The sequence below is a fragment of the Primulina tabacum genome, chromosome 2, assembly GCF_025594145.1.
Source record: "Primulina tabacum isolate GXHZ01 chromosome 2, ASM2559414v2, whole genome shotgun sequence".
Lineage (NCBI taxonomy): Eukaryota > Viridiplantae > Streptophyta > Magnoliopsida > Lamiales > Gesneriaceae > Primulina > Primulina tabacum.
This window is the reverse complement of record NC_134551.1, coordinates 3,239,524-3,262,825: the sequence shown is the minus strand read 5'-3', so window position 1 is coordinate 3,262,825 and position 23,302 is coordinate 3,239,524. Positions and strand designations below refer to the sequence as shown.

Below are 23,302 nucleotides of genomic sequence, written 5' to 3'. Positions count from 1 at the left end.
CTTGCTTCGATGTTACTAATCTATCTTCCTTATTCTTGCGCCGGCTTTCTTCTCCGAGAACTGCAGTTAAGACATCGTCGAATCTTAGAAAGCCCATAAGAATATTGTTGGTTATGTTGATGATAAGTTGATCATATGAATCTGGTAGACTTTGAAGTAGAAGCTCCGCACGTTCATTTTTCCCTATTTTATGTCTCATGGAAGTGAGTTGGGCAAATAGAGTATTTAGTGTGTTGATATGGTCGATTATCGATGATGATTCGCCATCCGAAGAGTATAAAGCCTTATCTTTAGGAAAATCATGTTGTGTAGCTACTTGACCTCGTACATCTTTGTCAGAGTATCCCAGATAACTTTGGCTGTTTTTATCTCAGAGATACTTGACAAAACTTCGTCTGCTATAGCCAAGTGTAAATTGGCAATAGCATTATCATTCATCTCATTCCACATTCCATCATCTGTAATCTCCATCGGTCTATCTCCAATAGCCGCCAAGCAATTCTCCTTTCTTAAAACTGCTTGTATCTTTATTTTCCATAACATAAAATTGCTTTCATTGAACTTTGCTACTTTGTACCTTCCCGCCATTATGTCTGCAACAATTTTAGTAGACTGGACAAAATAATCCCGCCTTAAATAAAAAATCTCAAAAAATATTTTCTGATGTGGAAGATCAGTCTAGGCTGCAACCACATAGCATACTAATTTAAGAAATTTTAAACCAAGGCTCTGATACCACTTGTTGGTACCACATGCGGAATTTGAGATAATAAAACCCGAAAATAAAGAATAAACTGGACATCGAGATTTACGTGAAAAACCCCTAAAAATTATTATGGTAAAAATCACAGGCAAGATGAAAAGAATTCCACTATAATATTTGTGGTGTACAATTCACTCACTGTGTTTTCAAAGAGAACACACACTCTCTTAATACAGGAGAACAAAACATCTCACAAATATTATAGAACTAAGCACTCAAATGCTTATAAGATGAGAGAAATTTCGAAGAAGGGATGATTTCAGAATGAAGGGGGAGCTCTATTTATAGAGTCCCTTGTCCGTGTGAATACGCGTTAAAAACGCGTATTCATATTTCCGTCTGAATTCATTTTTCAAAGTCTGTCATTCAAATGTCAAAACGTGTTGTCCCTCACCCACTAATTAATATGGTCACTTTCTTTGACTTTGCCGACATATTTTCCGATGAGGGATAAACTCATCATCCCTTGATTTTCATTCACACAGAAAACTCATTAACACACAACCCAATATATATAAATATATATACACATAATCCAACAACCACAAGAAAGACAAAAAGTTCTGGGAAATGTTTGGTAACTATTGAGACAGGTGATCATGCTAAATGTCCCAAAATTTTGACACCTTGTCTGTCTGAGAATCACCCAAACTTGAATTCCTTGGCATGTGTTATACTCATGTAAGAGTTTGATTTCCGATATTTTAATTGAGCTTGTCACTGTCTCTTGTCCATAACCTCGACTTCATTAGTGTGAGCCACACAGGGAACTCGAAACGGTTAGTCGTTCTGATAGAAACTAAACTGGTTGTTTTCGACTCACGGGACCCCTTCTTTTCTCAATATTGTTTTCTTTTGGACCTATACTTTCTATACGATCAATTTCATTTGTAATATTGGTCACACAATTTTGCATGTATTATATATCGACAAATAGAAAGTTGCCGTTTATCCATTTTGGAAATCAGATCTCCTCGACGTCCTGCTAGCACCAATGTTAGGATTAGTACCTTTCTGCTACCCTTCCTCCACGCACTACCCCTTGACAGCTAATTCTGCTGTAGTTGATCATCAGTTTCGATAAAGGAATTCTACTGTTTTAACCTTAACAAAGTATGCGTCGTGACACGTCGCCTCTAGATATAATGAACTGAAAGAAAAACCGGTCCATCCAGAATTTTTTTAGCAGAAATTGGGATGATAGACGTTCAAAGAGTCAAACGTGTAAATTTCTATCCCTTAATGTGGATGAGGCTCTTGGAAAAGAATAGCCAAAATAATTTATACCCGAGAAACATATCGGAACTGTGAGTGTGACTGATTCAAATTATTAATTATGATAAGAAATTTTATTTCATATTCTGTCAAATCTTGTCTGGTGGCAACTCAAACATGCAGTGCTTGGATAATCCAAAGTAAACTTATCTGCTGGGTTAAGTTGCTAGCAAAGTCGAAGATGGGTACCCGAAAACAATTATTTTAAGCAAGGTTTGTTCTGTGGTAATCAAGATGATGTATTTTTTACTCGAAGGGACCCCTGATTTTTGTTTTTCCAAACAAATAATTCTTAAGCAATCAGGATGGCATATCATCAAGCTAAAGCACGGAAGACGTGTAATTCCAGAGTTAAAAGGAATCATCAACAACAACAAACCGATAACCGAGCCGATTTGTGAAAAAATTTCGAACAAAGAAGGGCAAAGACAGATAATTGGCAATTTGCCACATTGCGTATGTTCAGATTCTTCTGCCACGGCATTCTTAAGGTTCAAACCACCGCCAAAAGTCAAATTGCCAATAAAACAGAAAAGGATATTATCACATCTTGGAGACAAGTATATCTTCTACGAACGGATAACGTCATTGTAAGAAGGAATCAACAAAAATATACATGTTAGCATTTGAAAGGTTTCCAATACATTATTCTTTTAGTTACACTTAACGACTGGCAATCCGCATTTCAGCTCCAAAATTTAAGAAATGCGTAAGGGGAACTTTCGGATATGAACTTTGATTCCGAGATACCACAAATTTTCCAGCCAAAATCCGTATCACTAATGCCAGGGATTCTAGGATCAACATCCCTTAAAACCAACTGCATTTAGAAGTTCTGTGGCATTAAAAAACAATCCCATTTTGATCAACCGACATATAATTCTATCCAATGAAGCTGGTGGAAGAACATAGTTATCATCCAACATTTCATTTAACAAACAACAAGCTTCATTAATATCACCGTTTCTAATCAAACTGTGGATCATAATCTCGTAAGATTCTGAATCAAGATTGATCCCATTCTTTCTCATTCCTTTCATCATCTCCCTCACTCTGTCCAGCTCCCCGGTTTCGCATAATGCCTTCAAGACTGTAGTATATGTACTCAACTTAGGTGCACATCCCAACTCCCCCATTGAACCCAACATTTTAATTCCATCCTCTATCTTATTTTGCATACATAAACAATTGATGAACAGATTGTAAGTATGGATATCAGGTATCAACTCTTTTAGAAGCAATTCATCAAACACTTTATCCGCCCTCAAGAAGTCCCTTTCAACGATCAATCCATAGAGTATCAAGTTGTAACACATGATATCAGGACGGATTCTGTTCGTTTTCATCTGTTTCAACACTCCCAAAGCATCAATACCCTTACCCCTTCTCACCAAAAACCTAATCAAATTAGAAAAATCAACCGTTCTTAGTTCAAACCCTAACATTTTCAAATCCTCCAAAAACCCCGAAACTTCACAAATGTCATTATCCATTTGCTTACACATTGTTGCAAGCATCAAAGAACAAATTTTTTTATCTGCAATAAATCCGTACTCCACCATATATTTCGACAGCTCGAGAGCCTGACTAACCCTCCCTATTTTGCAAAGGACTTTTATCAGAATCCTATAAGTGGATTCCTCAATTCTAATATTCATAGCCCGAGTCTTTAACAAGATTTGAGGGACAAAATCAAGTCCCCTTTTTTCCCTACAAATAACCGATAGCAGAGCATTCAACGCCTCCACGGAAGGTTCACATCTAAATCTCGGTATCCTAAAGAAAAGCTCCACAGCCTCAGTCAACATATTATTCTCACCATAAAACTCGATCAAATCAATAATTACGCATTCGGGTGTTTCAAAGCTAGCAACTTTCTCAATGTGATCAAGAATTTGTGGGATTTGGTCACCAAACAAGCGGTGCTTTTGAGTCAAGAACTTGAACAGAAATCGGTAAGCTTTGGGAGAAGGTTCAATTTGGTACGTAGAGAAGGACTGAACGAGGGAAAAAAGAATACGGGTTTCACCATTTTTGATAGATTCTTTGAAGGACCGCATGGCTAATTGATGCGAAAAACTTTGGAGCCACTGTTGTTTGAATGGTTGGAGAGGACATTTTCTTCTCTTCCTCAAATAGTAGTTGTGCACAGACGGAGGCTTGCTCGAAGAAGATGAAAACGATGATGTTGATATGAAGAACATAGAGACTCGCCTGCATTGCGCAGCATCCCTCCACATTTGCTACGCTGACAAAATAGCACATCGAATGTTCGGTGAATGGTAATACCATGAATGCTAAAAGTCATAATTATTATATAATTAATATCATTTTTAAAATTTTATAAGTTAAATCATTTAAAAAAATTCTTATTACCTATGTTTAAAAAATAATTATAATAATGAATATATATTTTTCAAAAAATAAAATAAATTGATCATTAAAATATAATTTATTCAATAAAAAACATTATTAAAAATACCATCATTCGATACACACCTGACTAAAATCGACATTTTGTTTTTTACCGTTGTTACGACGAGATAATAAAAGGATGCACAATTAGATGCATATGTTGTAACCACGAAATAATAGTATTATTTTTTAAAACTAAACAAAATTTATCCTACTTAACTAATTGTCAAAAATCTGGTAAAATCATCTTTAACATTTTTAATTTTAATATGGACATAATTTTTTGGTATAAAAAGATATTGGGCTAGTACATCTGGTCGGGTCTCTTGTGAAAATTGAAAAAGACAAAACTGTTTTTAAAAATATTAAACCTTTTCGAAGCCCAACTTGTTGACCCGGATAGTTTTTCATTTTTCAATTTTTCTTTTTTTGAAGATCTGTTTTTAATTTTTGGGTTTTAATTTTAGGTCGTCTAATATATGAAATCCGAATTTTATCAAAATTTTATTTGAAAATATTATGTTCAAATTATACACAAAAATTAACTTGTAAACTCGGAAAATAAAAAGATAAGTTTTTTCCAACGTCCCCATATCACGCAACAATTCACAAAAGTTTCTCACGAATCTTTATCTATGAGACGGATCAACCATATCGATATTCACAATAAAAAGTAATACGACTCGTGAAACCGTCTCACACAAGTTTTTCCCTTCTTAAATAAACTAAGATCCATGGTATTCTTCTACTTCATATTATTACTTTACCAAAAAGATGGACAAAAAAGAATAGATCCCTCAAAAATTAACACACTATCAATATGAATGGTCTATTCTTAAATTATAGATGTAGGAAAAAGTACTATTGAGTTTAATTTTTTTTCCTCAAAAAGATAAAAGAATATAACTAAATATCATTTTAACACGATAGCATTCTCTTTTTAATAGTAATAAAATAATAAAAATAGTATCGGCTTTTATTGGCCATGAATGGCCAATTGAATTAAATTCAAGCCAATAATAATTAATGGCCATAATTATGTGTATACTTTTTCATCTCCACTTTCTTTTATTTGCCTTTTGCAAGTTTGGAGTCATCTCAAAATATGGATATTGACTCATCCAATAATATTAGTGGCGCACACGATCATCACTCCTAGGCTATATACCATTCTAGAATGTATAGTAACCCCTTAATTCAAAGTAAAAAAAAAAAAAAAATCAAAATATTTAATATATGTGTTGGGTGCAATAATTGTCTCAGCTCGGTAGAGCGATCGAACCGTAGTGCTTAAGCTGTTGTGGGGTTTTAAAGATTTGAGTTGCATCATTACCACCATCTATAGCTTTTGATAAAGCGGTAAGCATTCGGTCATACAATTGGTATCAGAGCCAAGGACACGGGTTTGATTCCCATTGATTGCAAGGAGTGCAATTATTGGGAGAGAGATTGTTGGGTGCAATAATTGTCTCAGCTCGGTAGAGCGATCGAACCGTAGTGCTTAAGCTGTTGTGCGGTTTAAAAGATTTGAGTTGCATCGTTACCACCATCTATAGCTTTTGGTAAAGCGGTAAGCACTCGGTCATACAATTGGTATCAGAGCCAAGGTCACGGGTTCGATTCCCATTGATTGCAAGGAGTGCAATTATTGGGAGGAAGATTGTTGGGTGCAATAATTGTCTCTGCTTGGTAGAGCGATCGAACCGTGATGCTTGAGCTGCTGTGCGGTTTAAAAGATTTGAGTTGCACCATTAGCAACAGCTATAACTTTTGGTAAAGCGGTAAACACTCGGTCATACAATATACACAACAATATCGGCCTTACGAGGTGAAGATCGCAGTTGTATGATTTAAAATATTTAAATTATATGGTTAATTGTTATCATGAACAATACGTGAATGAGTGGTTAAGCTTAAGATTCTTAAAAGAGATAAAATTTGCGGAACGACTTCCAATGAATTGGACCACATAAAATTTTAATTAAAGAAAATCTCATTGATGATCAATTTAATTGATGGGGATATTCGTGTTTTGGAATTATTTTATTTACACATAAAAATTAAATGAAAAATTATTTAACATATTTATTGCATAATCTCTTATTTAATTAGACACCTGGTTCCTTTCATCCTCATAGTTCCATCAAAGTAGGCAGTCTAACGTTGATGATTCAAATTTCACATGCTAAATCTATGGTCAAAGAATGACATACCATTAATGTGCCAAAACTAAGGTCTCAACCACCTCTTTGTTTCTCGGATTTTAATGTTATATTGGATTATTTTTCCATTCTGAAATCGTAGTATTTGGATCATCAACATATAATACAACAACTTCCATTAAAACGTGTGGAATATGACACATGATCTAATCGAGTTAAGTACTCTGATGGTTATCCAACTTAATCTCCAATCTCGATTTTCATATTAAATTATTTTTTGCATATTAGTAATCGTGAAAATGGGACATTATCGGGAATAAAATTTGATGTGCTTTAGAGAAGAAAATAGGATAGATACCCTGAAATTTAGGATCGGATATCAATACATTGTAATAAAATACTTAATTCTAGCCTAAATCAATGGAATTTTTTTTTAAGCCAAATGAATTCCTTGTCGAATGAATATATCAAAATCATTAACACTAGCTGCACGAACCAAGATTATGACATGTATCATTTTTTGACATATGTCTTGATTCTGTTCGGATATAAAATTATAAAACTTAGCAAAAATTATGACATGTTTTAAAAAATAACATACGTCATGATTTTGGTCCTACCTATACGACAATTTCAATGTGAAAAAAATTATCAAAGTTCACTTTTTTTTGGTATGATGGTGAAGCTTGTTACGAAGTTATCTTTGTTCAACGCAAAAGATATCGACATATTTGTTTTCCATTTTCTAGTTTTTTTTTTTTTTAAATGTTGTAGTCAAATAATTTACAATGTAATGAGGTGACAAAATGAAACGGATAGAATTTTAGCCTTATCCAAATTTAGTACTACTTTCCCCCTTTTATCGTTCCATTATATATACCAGTACACCAATGTACGCAACATTTTTTATAATACATTTGATTTATATTTAAATGAGGATCAAAATATAATTATAAGAAATAATGAGGGATTACACTGTAATTTTGATATATAAATTAAAAAATAAAAGAATAAAAAAATGACCTCAATAAAAATTGAACCTATAATCTTAACCCCAAGAAACAATGACTCTATCCACTGAACTGCATATAACTTGCATTTAAATTTTAATATTTTATTAATATATATAATTATTAAAACAGACCATGACACCAAAATTAGTTACTCTAAGTGTATCAAACTTAATACAATAGTATAGAAGTATATATATGTATATATATATATATTATATATATATATATATATATATATTTATGATTTTAAGCGACACCTACACAAATTAACATTATAGTTTATATTATAAACTATAATTTGACATATAATAAAGTTCTATGTTATGTATGTATAATCATATTAAATTAATATTTTCTCATCAAATATATAAATGGGACAATTGACAGAGAAATGAAATTTAAATCTCAAATGAAATGTGTAACATTGGTAAAGAAAAGAAAAATGGACCACTGATATTGGCTATTGTTGTGAAAAAGTAAAAATTTATGGTAAAAAGTAAAAATCTCAAACTCTCAAAATTTACCAAACTACACACTTTATAATATTTTTCTCTCTACTCAATTGTGATTTTCTTCACAAATGAGAGATCTATTTATAGGAAATCTTTACAAATAATCCAAAAATAAAATACATCATTACCTACATCATCACACATTAATTTTCAATATTTACAACTCTTATTTTCAACATTCAAATATTCAACATTCAAATATTCAATACACACATTTTAAATATTATTTTCCAATACTCCCCCTTGTGATGATGATCATGATACGATGATGTCTTCATTACATGTTTTTGTACTGCCTCGTTAAAAACCTTACTTGGAAAAACCCATTGGGATAAAAACCATAGTAAGGGAAAAATAGTGCAGTCACGTAAACTCTCCCTGATGTTGACATGAACAATTCTTCACAAATTTCGTAGATTGCGCATCCCAATATTATATATGTGCTTTCTGAATATTGACGTAGGAAGTGCCTTTGTGAAGAGATCTGATGAGTTTTCACTTGATTGAATGTGACGAACATCAATACATCTATTCTTCTCAAGCTCCTTGGTGAATGCGAAGAACTTAGGAGGAATATGTTTAGTTCTGTCGCTTTTTATGTATCCTTCTTTCATTTGAGCAACACATGCAGCATTATCTTCATATAGTATCACAAGCTTCTCATCAGATGATAATCCGCATGAAATTTGAATATGTTGGGTCATTGATTTTAACCACACACATTCACGACTTGCTTCATGTAGTGCAATAATCTCGGCATGATTTGATGAAGTTGTTACGAGCGTTTGTTTCTGTGAACGCCAAGATATTGCAGTGCCTCCACGAGTAAATACATATTCAGTTTTGGAACGTGCCTTGTGTGGATCAGATAAGTATCCAGCATCAGCATAACCAATTATACTTGGATTAGCATCTTTTGAATACAAAAGTCCCAAGTCTGTCGTTCCTCGTAGATAACGGAATATATGTTTAATTCCGTTCCAGTGTCTCTTTGTTGGATATGTGCTAAATCTTGCCAACAGATTCACGGTAAAAGATATATCAGGCCTTGTACAATTTGTAAGGTACATAAGGGCACCGATGACACTTAGATATGGTACTTCTGGACCAAGAATATCTTCATCATCTTCACATGGACGGAATGTATCCTTTTCTATGTTTAATGATCTAACAACCATTGGAGTACTTAAAGGATTTGCTTTATCCATATTAAAACGTTTAAGGATCTTTTCTGTATAATTTGTCTGGTGAACAAACATTCTACATTCTTTTTGTTCAATTTGTAAACCCAGACAATACTTGATTTTTCCAAGATCCTTAATTTCAAATTCTTCCTTCAAGTATGACACAACTTCTTGAATTTCTTTATTCGTTCCAATGATGTTTAAATCATCAACATATACAACAATAATTACGCATCCGGATGTTGTTTTCTTAATGAAAACACAAGGGCATATTGAATTATTTACATATCCCTTTTTCATCAAGTGATCACTTAGTCGATTATACCACATTCGACCTGATTGCTTTAACCCATATAATGATCTTTGTAATTTCACAGAATAACATTCCCTGGGTTTTGAACTTTGTGCTTCAGGCATCTTAAATCCTTCAGGGATTTTCATATATATATTACTATCAAGTGATCCATATAAGTAAGCTGTAACAACATCCATAAGACGCATTTCTAAATTTTCAGATACCGCCAAGCTAATCAAATACAGAAACGTAATTCCATCCATCACGGGAGAATACGTTTCTTCATAATCAATTCCAGGCCTTTGAGAAAAACCTTGTGCAACAAGTCGAGCTTTATATCTTACTATTTCATTTTTCTCATTTCGCTTTCGAATAAAAACTCATTTGTATCCAACAGGTTTTACACCTTCAGGTGTAAGGACTATAGGTCCAAAAAAATTACGTTTATTAACGAATCCAATTCAACCTGGATGACATCTTTCCATTTTATCCAATCCTGCCGATTTTTACATTCACCAAAAGATTTTGGTTCATAATCTTCATTATCATTTATGATGTCGATTGCCACATTATAAGAAAATATATCATCAATTTCTTCTATATCTTTTCGGTTCCATATTTTTCCAGTATTAATATAATTGATAAAGATTTCATGATTCCCGTCAGTTTGTGGTTCTGACAGAACATTTTCATCATCATGTGTTTCTTCAGGAACACCATTCTCTATTTTGTGATAATCAAGTGTTTCTTCAGGAACATCATTCTTTATTTTGTGATCATCGTGTTTCTCTATGAATTTTCTTTTTCGAGGATTTTTATCCTTGGAACCGACTGGCCTTCCACGCTTCAGGCGTTTAATGACATCATGAGTATCTTCCATTTGTTTCTTTGGAATTTCAATTCGAGCAGGGGCATTTGCAGCATGTATATATGATTTAGTTACCCCTTTTGTGTCTGCAAATGCATCTGGTATTTGATTTGCTATTCTTTGCAAGTGTACAATTTGTTGTACATCTTTTTCACATTGTTTTGTTCTTGGATCCAGATGTAACAATGATGATACATACCATGTAATTTCTTTTTCGGTATGTTTCTGTTCTCCCCCTAACATTGAGAAGATTTCCTCATTAAAATGACAATCAGCAAAACGTGCTGTGAACACGTCGCCTGTCTGAGGTTCAAGATATCTAATGATTGATGGACTATCATAACCGATATAAATTCCAACCTTTCTTTGAGGTCCCATTTTCTTTCGTTGCGGTGGTGCAATAGACACATACACCATACATCCAAAAATTCTCAGATGAGAAATGTCTGGTTCTTTACCAAATGCAAGCTGCAATGGGGAGTATTTATGATATGCACTTAGTCTGATGCGAATTAATGAAGCAGCGTGTAAAATTGCATGTCCCCATATAGAAATAGGGAGCTTTGTTTTCATAATCATTGGTCTAGCAATCATTTGCAGACGTTTAATCAATGATTCAGTCAATCCATTCTGTGTATGTACATGAGCAACATGATGCTCAACAATGATTCCCATAGACATACAATAATCATTGAAAGTTTGGGAAGTAAATTCACCAGCATTATCAAGTCTAATTTTCTTGATTGTATAATCGGGAAATTGATTCCTCAATTTTATTATTTGAGCAAGTAATCTTGCAAATGCAACATTTCGAGTTGATAATAAACATATTATGTGACCATCTGCTGGAGGCATCAATCAATACCATAAAGTATCTGAATGGTCCACATGGTGGATGGATTGGTCCACAAATATCACCCTGAATACGTTCAGGAAACATTGGTGATTCAGTTTGGATTTTGACTGGTGATGGTCTTATAATAAGTTTTCCAAGAGAACATGCTTTACATTGAAACTTATTATTCTGAAAGATCTTCTGGTCTTTCAGTGGATGACCATGTGTATTTTCTATAATTCTTCGCATCATTGTTGAACCAGGGTGTCCCAATCGATCATGCCAATTGGTTAATATCGAAGAATTATCAACTACCATGTTTGATTCAATGGGACTTATATGTGTATAATGCAATCCAGTAGGGAGCATTGGTAGTTTTTCAATCACATATTTCTTTCCTGATTTATATGTGATAAGACACGTATATTTCTCATTCCCTTCATTCATTGTTTGAGTATCATACCCATGGGAATATATATCATTAAAACTCAACAAATTTCTTTTCGATTGTGGTGAATATAAGGCATCATTGATCAAAAATTTTGTACCATTAGGTAACAAAAATTGTGCTTTACCACATCCTTTAATCAAGTCTACAGGACCTGATATTGTATTCACCGTTGTTTTTGTTGGTTTTAGTTCTAAGAAATATCTTTTATCTCGGAGGATAGTGTGCGTTGTACCACTGTCGGGTATGCAAACTTCAGCTTTGCTCATAGCATTTTTCATATTTGAACTTCAAAAAAATATGCAATGAAATAAATTACTTGCAATATATATTTAAATATAACACAAATCATAATTATACAATAAAACATTATTATATGAATACATGAAAAATAGATTATTGTACATTTATATTCTACCATTATATTGTTCATTTTCAGAGAAATCGTTGAGAAAATCTGCAGCATCAATATTGTTCATTTCTATCCCACCAACATATTGATCATTTCCAGAGCAATCATTCATAAAATCACCAGCATCAAAATGAGTTGAATCACTCAAACTGTCACTGCGTTCAGTGAAGTTGGTCTCCTTTTCCTTTCCCCTTTTATGATTCTTTATAAAGTTTACAAAGGTGCTCAGGGGCTCGACAAACTTTGGACCAATGTCCTGGAGTACCACATCTGTAACAAGAACTTTCATATCTTTTTGAGTGCTTCTCATTAACACTTGTATTCTCATGATGCCTTTTATGTGGATGGTTTGGGACGTTCTTTTGAGATGAGTTATAAAAATAACTATCTCGATTATTTTCAAAACCACGGCCTTGACCACGACCATGGCCAATTCCACGTCCACGTCCACGACCTCGACCTCGACCAAAACCTTGTCTTTGAATTTGATTTTGGTTTTCAGGTTTAAATTCATTTTTACTTACAGCATTTACTTCTGGAAATGCTGTTGATCCAGTGGGTCGGGACTGATGATTTCTCATTAATAGCTCGTTGTTTTTTTCCGCCACAAGAAGACAGGCGATGAGTTCAGAATATCTCGCGAATCCACGTATTCTATATTGTTGCTGTAGAGTAATATTTGATGCATGAAACGTGAAAAATGTTTTTTCAAGCATCTCAGATTATGTGACCTCATGTCCACAAAATTTTAATTGCGAGATTATTCTATACATCGCCGAATTGTAATCACTGACTTTTTTAAAGTCTTGGAATCTCAATGTATTCCATTCATCCCGGGCGGTCGGAAGTATAACTTCTCTTATATGTTCGAATCTTTCTTTTAATCTCTTCCACAAAGCCATGAGATTTTTTTCAGTCAGATATTCACATTTCAATCCATCGTCGAGATGTCGACGCAAAAATATCATGGCTCTTGCCTTTTCTTGTGACGTGCATATGCCATTTTCTTTAATGGTCTCGCTTAGACCCAATGAATCAAGATGCATTTCTGCATCTAGAGTCCATGGCATATAATTCTTTCCCGTGATGTCGAGCGCAACAAATTCGAGCTTTGTTAAATTTGACATGGTGGTACTAAAAAAAATTACGATGCATTTTATTAGTTAATAATTATTGCAATACAAAGTAACGGATAAACAACAAGTACAAGTATTTGTAAAAATAAAAAAAACGCACGAGGATGATATTCTCCGATAAATACAAGATTCGTGAGTATGACAACCAAAATAATTAAAAATATCCTTGAGAAAGCTATCTTCTTTTTTCTTCGAAAAATTTGATGATGAATAATTTTTAGAGAAGAAGAGAAAGTTGGAGTGATGGAATGTGTTTGTGAGATCATATTTATAGGGCAAAAACTAGCCGTTTTTTACCATTTATGACCGTTGGGGTACAAAAAAAATAAAGGTATGTATTTGTATAATTTTATGGTAATAATATGATATATATAATATTAGACATGTTTAAATAATTATGTATATCATATCATAATATTATAATGAGTGTCATAATTTATTTTGTTTAAAAACCTTATAGGCTTTTATACTTGTCGTATCCCTTACCGGGAGTGTGGGATGTCGTCTTAACATCCTCCCAGGATTTATAACAAGTTTATGAAAAATTTATTTTTATTATTTCTAATAATAGCATTATATTGTATATTAAATAAATACACAATAAATAAATAACAGTAAAATAAATATAATTATTTTTGTTACCTTTTTCTTCTGTTTGGAGCTTGGAAAAGTATGTAGGACTTTTAGAGCTTCGTGCTGATAACGTGTTGTGAAAAAGTAAAAATTTATGGTAAAAAGTAAAAATCTCAAACTCTCAAAATTTACCAAACTACACACTTTATAATATTTTTCTCTCTACTCAATTGTGATTTTCTTCACAAATGAGAGATCTATTTATAGGAAATCTTTACAAATAATCCAAAAATAAAATACATTATTACCTACATCATCACACACTAATTTTCAATATTTACAATTCTTATTTTCAACATTCAAATATTCAACATTTAAATATTCAATACACATATTTTAAATATTATTTTCCAATAGCTATGATCAATCAAGAAAAAAGAACCGTATTTCTGAAGAACTCATTAATTTTGTGGTCCTGTATAAAATTATAGTAAAGCAAAAATCTTTTTAAAATTTTTAATACACGAACAGCATAAAGAAGAAAAAAGAATGTCGTGTGTTTTCTTGGAACAAGTGTTAAAAAAAAAAGCTTTCAAAAAGTAACGAACCGGAATAGTCAAACCCACAAAAATTCTCGGGTTCCTGATTATTCTTCACGGGATTAAAGAGGCCGTTCGGGTGTAGGAGAAAAGATGATGTCATCCATGGCTTCAATCGCGTCATCTTCTTCAGCTACTGTTAGGGTTGAGAAAGCGACGAGCGAGTTCTTGATCGGACCTGATTGGACTATGAATATTGATATTTGTGATACTATCAATTCGAATCAGATGTATGTGTGTGTGTGTGTATATATATGCATGTGTATATATATGTTGTTATTTTTTTACCTTTGCTTGTTTTCATGCAAAGTTGACTTCTTTTTGTATATTTTTTGTTGGGTTTTTTTCTCCTGATTTTGTTGAAATCGGTGGAGTTTTACGGGTTTCGTTCGGATTTTGTGAATAAGTAGATTGGTTTTTTCCTGCTTCTTTTGATTGTTAATTTTTTTGGTTCTATTGTTGTATACGGTAAATGGATAAGGGTTGGTGTTTTTCTCTCTTTTTTTGCCCTTCTTTTTAATGTTGATTTTGGAATCTCAAATTGGGGATGTCAATCAAGCTTCTTGATAGTTTTAAGGATAAGATTATCAAAATTCAAACTTTTATATGTTGTCATAATGAAATAGGAAAAGGGGTGTGGTGTTGATGGTTATTTTAGTTTGGGTGTTTGTTATATCTAGTTGAAGTTCTATCTATTTGTCCTTTTGTCTGTTTTTTCTTGATTGAAATTAACAAAGTAGTAACATTTTTCAAGGCTGATGATGTGTTTCACTTGGTTAGGCTGGCAAAAGATGTTGTGAAAGCTGTGAAAAAACGGTTGCAGCACAAGAATCCTAAAGTCCAGTTATTTGCTTTAACGGTACATATGAGCTAAAGTAATTTTGTTCGACGAATCTTGTAGATCACCAAACTTAATTTGTAACTAGAGCAGGATATAAGCTGAAGTAAATTTTTTTTGGAAAAAGTTGATTCATAAGGAAATTGTCTATTAAACCAGCTAACTCTATGTTTTTAATTCCCATTTTAATTGATATCTATATCTTTTTGTAGCTTCTGGAGATGATGGTCAAGAACTGTGGTGATTACGTTCATATGCAAATTGCAGAAAGAAATATACTGCAGGGGATGGTCAAGATTGTTAAGAAAAAGGCAAGCTTTCTTTTCTTTAAGTTTGGGGATATTGACATTGGATATAGCACTTTCTTTCTTTTTTCCTAACTTAAGTTCATAATTATTTTTTACCTGATTAAGCGGTGAATGTTCCAGTGATGTTGCTATTGAATGATGTCCTATCCGATTCTAATGCGGGTCGTTCTTTGTTATATTTGAATTAGTTTCAGCTTCTATTGAATTGGAATTCTGAAAGTTAACAAATGTAAAAGCTACTTACCGACTAGTATATGCTGCCGGTGAGACGGTCATCAATAGTTTCTAAAACCTTATGAAACTTATGGAGTCTTAGGACGTGTACCGCATCAAAAAAATCAGTTTGTGTTGATTGTTGGATGAGTTGGTGTGTAGTAATTTCAATCTGCGTTGTATATTTGGTTGCCATTTTTAGTGAGTTACCAATTATTCACTCATCTTTTATCTTCATTTGCTTAGAACTGTTTATTCGTTTTCCTCACTCTTGAGTTATTTTACACAAATTTTACGGCCCTACATTAAATTACCTGCTCGGTTTCGTATTAGAGACTACTCTAATAGGTTGTTTCTTGGATGATTTCTCCAGACAGATATGCATGTGAGGGATAAAATTTTAACCCTCATAGGCTCTTGGTACGAAGCATTTGGTGGATCTGGAGGAAGATATCCTCAATATTACATAGCTTACGAGGACTTGAGGGTAAATCTTCTTCTTTGGATTTCCTCGTGCTTGTCTATATTGATGTCACCTGTATGTATATGCTTGCAGCCCTGTTTTATTTGTCACGTTAAGTTTATTTTATCACTCTGCTGAATCAAACTAGATGTATTTTTCTTCTTCGCTATTAGTTGCCTTTTGAGGTAATAATAACTTTTACTGGGCTCGATGGATAGATTTTTAAGTGACTGCTGGATGTTATGATGTGGCAGCGTGCTGGTGTAGAATTTCCTAGTCGGCCACCAGATGCAGCTCCAATTTTTACTCCACCAGCCACACAGCCAACATCAAGACTTCCTCAACCAGGTTATGGGATGCCAAGTAGTTCTTCAACACGGCTAGATGAAGCAATGTCAGCTGAAGAAAATTTGAGGTTTTGACCCAACACTGTTTGTAGCATGGTTATATACTTGGTTTTTTTTGCCCAATTACTCTGACTCTTATCTCAACATCTTCAGCTTAATTCTAATATATCCACGCTCCAATTTTCATTTCTGTAGCTCATCTAGCATAAATTCCATGCGAGAAGTTTTGGCTCTCTTGATTGACATGCTGCAAGCTATTGATCCAAGTGATCGCACGGTATATAGAAATGTCAATTTTACCTCTCGATCATAAGAACTTGTCTCAAACTTAAAAAGTAATGTTCACATTTCCTTGTAGTCTGTTAAAGATGAAGTGATAGTTGACCTTGTTGAGCAATGTCGTGCCAATCAGAAGAAGTTGATGCAGATGTTATCAACAACAGGGTCTGTCATTCATATATTTATTTTGTTTTTATTCATCTTTCTTGTTTTCTGTTGTCATCTTTGAGTTTTTCCCCTCTAATTTTATGCACTATAAATTTTTTTGTCCTGTAATCTGAATTTGTCACCATGATAGGGATGAAGAACTTCTTGGTCAGGGTCTTGAATTGAACGATAGTCTGCAGAGTTCACTCGCAAAGCATGATGCAATAGCCTCCGGTTCCCCACTACCTGTTCAAGTGACAAATGTGCAGCCCGGGGCAGCAGAAAAACGCAACTCCAGTCTCCAACCTGCTGAAGTTGAGGTGGTCAAGGATACAGCAAATACTGCCCCTTCTGTACCAGTTGTTCCTGTTCATAAAGAGACTGAGGAAGAGGAGGAAGAGGAAGACGAATTTGCTTTGCTAGCTCGAAGGTATAACTTTGTTCATAATTCCCCTCAACACATTCTATCAAGTGGAAAAATCTAGCAGCTCACCTGTCTATCACCATCATTTTGAAACTGGAATATAAATGTACAACCAATTTTTTGGTAATTTTGAATTGACCGGTAGATACACGGTGAATTAGGCAAGTTGAGCTCAGTTGAAACTAGTTCTTTTTTTCCTTTTCTTTTAACTCGCGGGATCAAATTTTTTCTAGCTCGAGCTTAACTTTATCTATTCATGAGCTTGCACGACTTTTTAATTAATCATCGAATATGTTTTGGTATTTTAATAATAAAAGCAACTGCAGTTGACTTTCACTCCAAGAAAACTAGTAACTCCGCTAGTTTATAAAAGAGACCTAAGGTGGTTGTTCAAGAAACCATCCACCTCAAAGTGCTAAATCAACACTAAACTATCATGTAGATGAAAAGTTTGGTGGATGTTGTCGCAGTTTCCAACTCTTGGTTTATTTTTCAAGTTTCGTTGCATTCAAATATGCGCTCATGAAATTTAATCTGTAATTATGATTTATCTTCATTCATTAATTTGTAGTGAAGTATGTTTGGCATGCATGCAGACATTCAAAAACTCCCGTTACTGCTTCAAATAGCACGTCTGAGGTGAAAGTTGAAGATTTGACTCTTGTAAAGACGATGCAAGATGCGGCATCTCCAGAATCCCCCTTGAGCTCTTCCATAAGTAATGCTCTAGTTCCTACCACCACAACTGCTCCAGTACGAACCAAAGATCAAGATATTATAGACCTTTTGAGCATCACGTTATCAACTGAGCAACCTTCTCAGACTCCGACTTCTCCGGTGCATGGCACATCTCAGGGGCATATTCCGTCGGTTAGTCCAGGTGTTACATTTTCTTCCGAGGCTTATCCCGGTCACCCTGGTGTGGCCTTCAACAATTATGTAGCCCCATGGGCTCAGCCCCGAGCCCAACATGAAACTCGTCCTCATCCTGAGCAGCAACCCCTTCAGAAACCACAATCTTCTCTTATGACACCTCAATATACACAGTATGCCCCGACTGTGTATCCTCCTCCACCATGGGCCTCTACTCCTGGCTACTTCAGCAATCCAAATCCTGGGCCTAGACTGCCTAACACATATGAAACTCCAAGACCCACGCCATCATCCATGCCTAGGCCTTTGCGACAAGAGTCAGGTAATGGAAATACGATTGGCAACTCCAGTCCGAGGTCTGTGGCTCCCAATGCAGGACAAAAACCATTTATTCCATCATACAGGTTGTTTGAAGATCTTAATGTATTTGGCAGTACGGATGGAGGATTTAAAGGAACAAGTCATTCATCACCAAGCTTATCAGGATCAAACAACCATAGCATGGTTAATGGAAGGAAGTGATTTGGGGATTCTAGTTGCATCATATCATTTTGGTGTAAATGTTTTTTAGTATGGAGTATGAGTGGTGTAGATATTTGATTTGATTTGATTTGATTTGATTTGATCTGATCTGATCTAGAGTCATTGCACTATAGTTGGAGCCAGCAGGGAAAGATAGGAGCTACTTGATGAAATAGATTAGCACTTAGGATGGTTGGTAGGTGCTTATCATTAGGTAGTTTCTGGTTTCATTTCTTAAAATTTTAAGGATATGTTTTTTCATTTGTTTTTATGTCTTGGAAACTGTACTTTGGACAAATAATATCATTTGTTATCTCTCGTCGCCAGTTTTTGTAGTGAGATGATCGTTCCCTTTGAAACCGAGATTATGCTGGTAGTATTCGAGTAACAGTTTTTATATAAGATTGACGATTAACAATATATAACATATCTTTTGCATGTAACTATATATTATAATTAATTTTAATGATATCATTAGAAGAATTACTAAAGATTAAGAAATTATATTTTAATACACCATCAGAAATACTGAAAAGATGTTGTGGAAATAATATAGTTCCGACATATTATTGGAAATAGAATTAAGAGGTTAGATTAAATAAAGTGGTTTATGTCTATTTAGTGGGGTTTTTTTTTTTGTATAAATAGACAAAAAAAAAAAGACAAGTGAATATATTGGTTTGAAATAGAAGTTTTTGAATAAATACATGTATTTATCGTTTTTATTGTTTATGGCTCGGACATGTATATAAAAAACAATGAGTTATTTAGAAATAATTAGTTGTATGTTGTGTAACTTTTGCTATCACAATTCAATTAATGTATTTGTCATTCTATGATTTCAAAAGAATACGTGATCCACATGCATCACACGTAAAAAATTACTGGTGTTTGTGAACCCGTTTCTGTGTTATGAAATGCCGACCGTAATTATAAGAACACATAAACGTGAAAAGTGAAAATAAAGGAAGAGATAAAAGTCATTCATTAGGGACCAAAGTACAAAGGATATTTGATCAAGTCATATCTGAACAATTGATGACAAAGTCACCATTGAAGAAGCAAAGGATCCAGCTGAACTTGATGGCATGTTCTCACAATTTGGTCATTGCAAGGTCCATTACATCCACAACAAAGTCTGTATCATGAACAAACAACAACTAAATCAGTGAAGTAAAAACAAACAGCGTGCAAGTATTAGATAGAATTATTGACATTTACCAGCATCATCCCTGCTGAAGCAGAGTGGAGGTGTAATTCTGAAAACATTTCCATGAAAGCCTCCTTTGCCGATAAGTACTCCCATATCTTGACACTCAAATTTTATGTTACTACGGTTGGCATTTGTTAATGTTTCATTGTCTTTGAAAGGGACAAAAAACAAGGTACCTTTCATTTGGTCCATCACTTGAAGAATTTCGATGTTCGCAGGGGTTTTCAGTTGGCGATCCGTGACCAGTTCAACCCCAAGCATTAATCCTCTTCCTCTGACATCACCAATAACTATGCATCCAGGTATAAAATGTAAAAGAGAATATATTAGGAGTTGTGAAAATTTGAATCTATACGAGAAAAAGGAGGCAACTTTACTTTCATGTTTGGCTTTGAGAGAATTGAGGCGATCTTTTAGGTAAGAACCAACAACATGGGCGTTTTCTTGAAGGTTTTCTCTGTCTATGACTCTAAGAACAGCGAGTCCAGCTGCTGTACAGACGGGGTTTCCTCCGAAAGTGTTGAAGTAACTTCTTCGGGTCAAGACTTCAGCAACCTTAGGAGTAGTCACTACAGCTCCGAGGGGAACTCCGTTGCCTATCCCCTATAATCCAATAAGCAAGCAATATACATATTCTTTAGATGCGGCTTAAGGGATGTTCACTTGACAGAATTGAAGACATTCAAATCAACCTTAGCCATAGTAACTATATCAGGCACAACATCATGGGACTCAAATCCCCAGAAATGACTTCCAGTGCGAGCAAATCCTGACTGAACCTCGTCTGCAATACAAATCCCCCCTGCCTTTCTTATGCTGTGGTATACAGCAGGCAAATAACCTGGAGCTAATTCAACAATCCCACCTACACCCTGTTGTACGGAAAAAATAAAGTAAAAGAACGATATATTTTCCCTATTAAGAATGTTTAGGAGAGTAGCCACCTGTATTGCTTCAGATATAAAACCAGCTACATGACCAGAAGTTCCAAACTGGATTAAATCTTGAACATCTTTTGCGTATTTTTCACCATCCGCACCAAATAAACCTCTGTAGGGGTCTGGATTCACGGCATGGTGAACTCCACTCTGTTGATTGAAACATACTATCAATAAATCTTTTTGAAATACAGTTAAAATTTTACATGCTTCGTCAGACTTTTTATTCCAAAACAAGTCCCAATAATCAATATGATACAACTGGCTCGTACCTGGACAACATTGAATTTCCAATTACATTGTGCAGTGGCTCCCATGGTCCCCGCCGCGTTTCCATGGTAGGCGTTTCTGAGGGATATGATATCATGGCAACCAGCGTATAGTCGAGCCATCATCATCGCTAGTTCATTCGCCTCCGTCCCAGAGTTAGTAAAGAAAACAACCTACACCATCAATCCCAGTACATTAAGAACATCCCTTCACATATCACAGTTTTCTGATTATGATTTTTTGGTCTTAAGCCGTGACAGAAGATAGAGGTGGCTAATGGAACACAAGCCACCAGATGCATCGGCTGCTCTAGCAAAAGACAAAATATAATATATACCTTGAGATCTCCAGGGAGCTTGGAAGCCAGTGCTTCGGCAAAATCGGCAATTGCATGATTTAGATACAGAATAGTTGAGTGTTGCAAACTTTTGGTTTGATCGATAACAGCTTTCACCACATCAGGGTGACAATGGCCACAACACACTGTCGCAATACCACCGAAAGCGTCGACATATCTACGGCCATTCTCATCAAATAAGTATTGCATCTTGCCGTGCACTATGTTGACCTGTGTAAAGCAACTCACCCCTCAACACTTTGGCGCTCATCTCAACAGTGACATATCAATTAAATCATTATCACCCATGAATATACCATTCATGTAATTATCAAACACACCTTGTAAATCTCATTCAACACTATCTATATCTATATACTAAGCAACAACACCTCATAATAACAGATATCTATTGGTATGTCATTCCGTAAAACTAAGTAATCATCCTTATCACTTCTACTAACATCACAAGCAAAAGAAGAAATCCATATGTGTGGCTAAGATCTTATCCAAGTGGTCTCCTGTGAGCAATCTTCCCTCTTTCAAACTAGAAAAATTTACAATTTTATATATAGTTTATAAAATCGAACATTTATCAATGATCAACCGGCACTCGACTTTGATGATTATAGGAGAGGTTAAATCTAGATCACAAATGAAACAAAAAAAAAAAGATAATTTCTTAGCAATTTTCAAAAATGGCATGGTCTTCCAATTAAAATGCATGGATGATTTTATCCAGCAATGATCTTTTTTTTTTCTTTTTACGATTTTAAACATGTAAAACAACTCACGGGTTTTTTGTACAAGTGAAACATCGAAGGGCTAAGAAATTCTTTCCGCTTCTTCAAAATCTCGTCGGCGGCAGGGCCGGTGTAACTTGGCGGAGTGTATTCGTAGGGTGGCATCTTAGGAGTTATGTCCGCGTCGTTCGCCACAACACATGCATCGGCAGCTTGAGTCAGCCAACGTCGGCAGGTTTTGAACTGTCTCGGTTCCCATAACGTCCTCCTCATCGCAAGACTCCTCATATTCCTTAGTACCTCGTGTGTGTGTGTAATAAAATTGTTTAAAGATCGGCGAAGATGGAAGAACGCATCAGCAAAGAGAAACTGGAACAAAGTTTTAACTTTATACATGGGGTATACCGTATATATATAGAGGTAAATACTACAATTTCGGCTCTCGTATAAATTTTTTTTTTATGGTGAAATTAGTAACAATAAATAAATACATTTTCATATTTCCTACCCTTTGGCCTTCGGATGCGGCTTTGGTCGTTTCACATTTTAAATCAATTTTTGAAAATGGTATTTCAAGTTTTATATGTAGTGAACCGAGTCTTTTATATGTGGAGATTATTATTATCATCATCATTGTTATTACACTGAGTTTGTATGCGAATAACTTTTTAGTGATTAAATTGACGTATAGAAAATCGACATGAAGAGATGAAGAGAGATATGCGAGAGAAAAATAAGTTATGGTTTTTTTTGTAGATGGTCGCTCATCACCTCGATTTTTAAAAAATCGGTGACTAAGCTGTGTTGGAAAAATCGACATATGACAAACAGTCTAGGTTGTTCGATTTTTTTTTTTAAAAAAATATTAATAATTTTTTAAAAAAAATTAGTCAAACA

At 34.4% G+C, this 23,302-nt stretch overlaps 3 protein-coding genes across 3 annotated transcripts; 1 reads left to right on the top strand and 2 right to left on the bottom strand.

Annotated features, from left to right (window-relative positions):
• Positions 1–2,657: 2,657 nt before the first annotated feature.
• On the bottom strand, positions 2,658–4,326 carry LOC142525508 (pentatricopeptide repeat-containing protein At2g38420, mitochondrial). Its single transcript, XM_075629827.1, has one exon. It carries the CDS (start codon positions 4,276–4,278, stop codon positions 2,839–2,841), a length of 1,440 nt encoding a protein of 479 aa, XP_075485942.1. The 5' UTR covers positions 4,279–4,326; the 3' UTR covers positions 2,658–2,838.
• Positions 4,327–14,434: 10,108 nt separating this feature from the next.
• On the top strand, positions 14,435–19,222 carry LOC142525498 (TOM1-like protein 6). The gene is made up of 9 exons (XM_075629816.1): positions 14,435–14,720; positions 15,271–15,349; positions 15,541–15,639; positions 16,223–16,336; positions 16,567–16,727; positions 16,855–16,936; positions 17,018–17,103; positions 17,237–17,515; positions 18,106–19,222. The coding sequence occupies exons 1-9, from the start codon at positions 14,584–14,586 to the stop codon at positions 18,902–18,904; spliced, it is 1,836 nt and encodes a 611-aa protein (XP_075485931.1). The 5' UTR covers positions 14,435–14,583; the 3' UTR covers positions 18,905–19,222.
• Positions 19,223–19,873: 651 nt separating this feature from the next.
• Positions 19,874–22,796, bottom strand: LOC142525488 (alanine--glyoxylate aminotransferase 2 homolog 2, mitochondrial-like). Its single transcript, XM_075629806.1, has 9 exons — positions 22,457–22,796; positions 21,663–21,893; positions 21,328–21,498; positions 21,062–21,205; positions 20,810–20,989; positions 20,495–20,720; positions 20,294–20,407; positions 20,126–20,212; positions 19,874–20,042 (listed from the first exon to the last, which is right to left on the bottom strand). Exons 1-9 carry the CDS (start codon positions 22,691–22,693, stop codon positions 19,999–20,001), a joined length of 1,434 nt encoding a protein of 477 aa, XP_075485921.1. The 5' UTR covers positions 22,694–22,796; the 3' UTR covers positions 19,874–19,998.
• Positions 22,797–23,302: the final 506 nt, after the last annotated feature.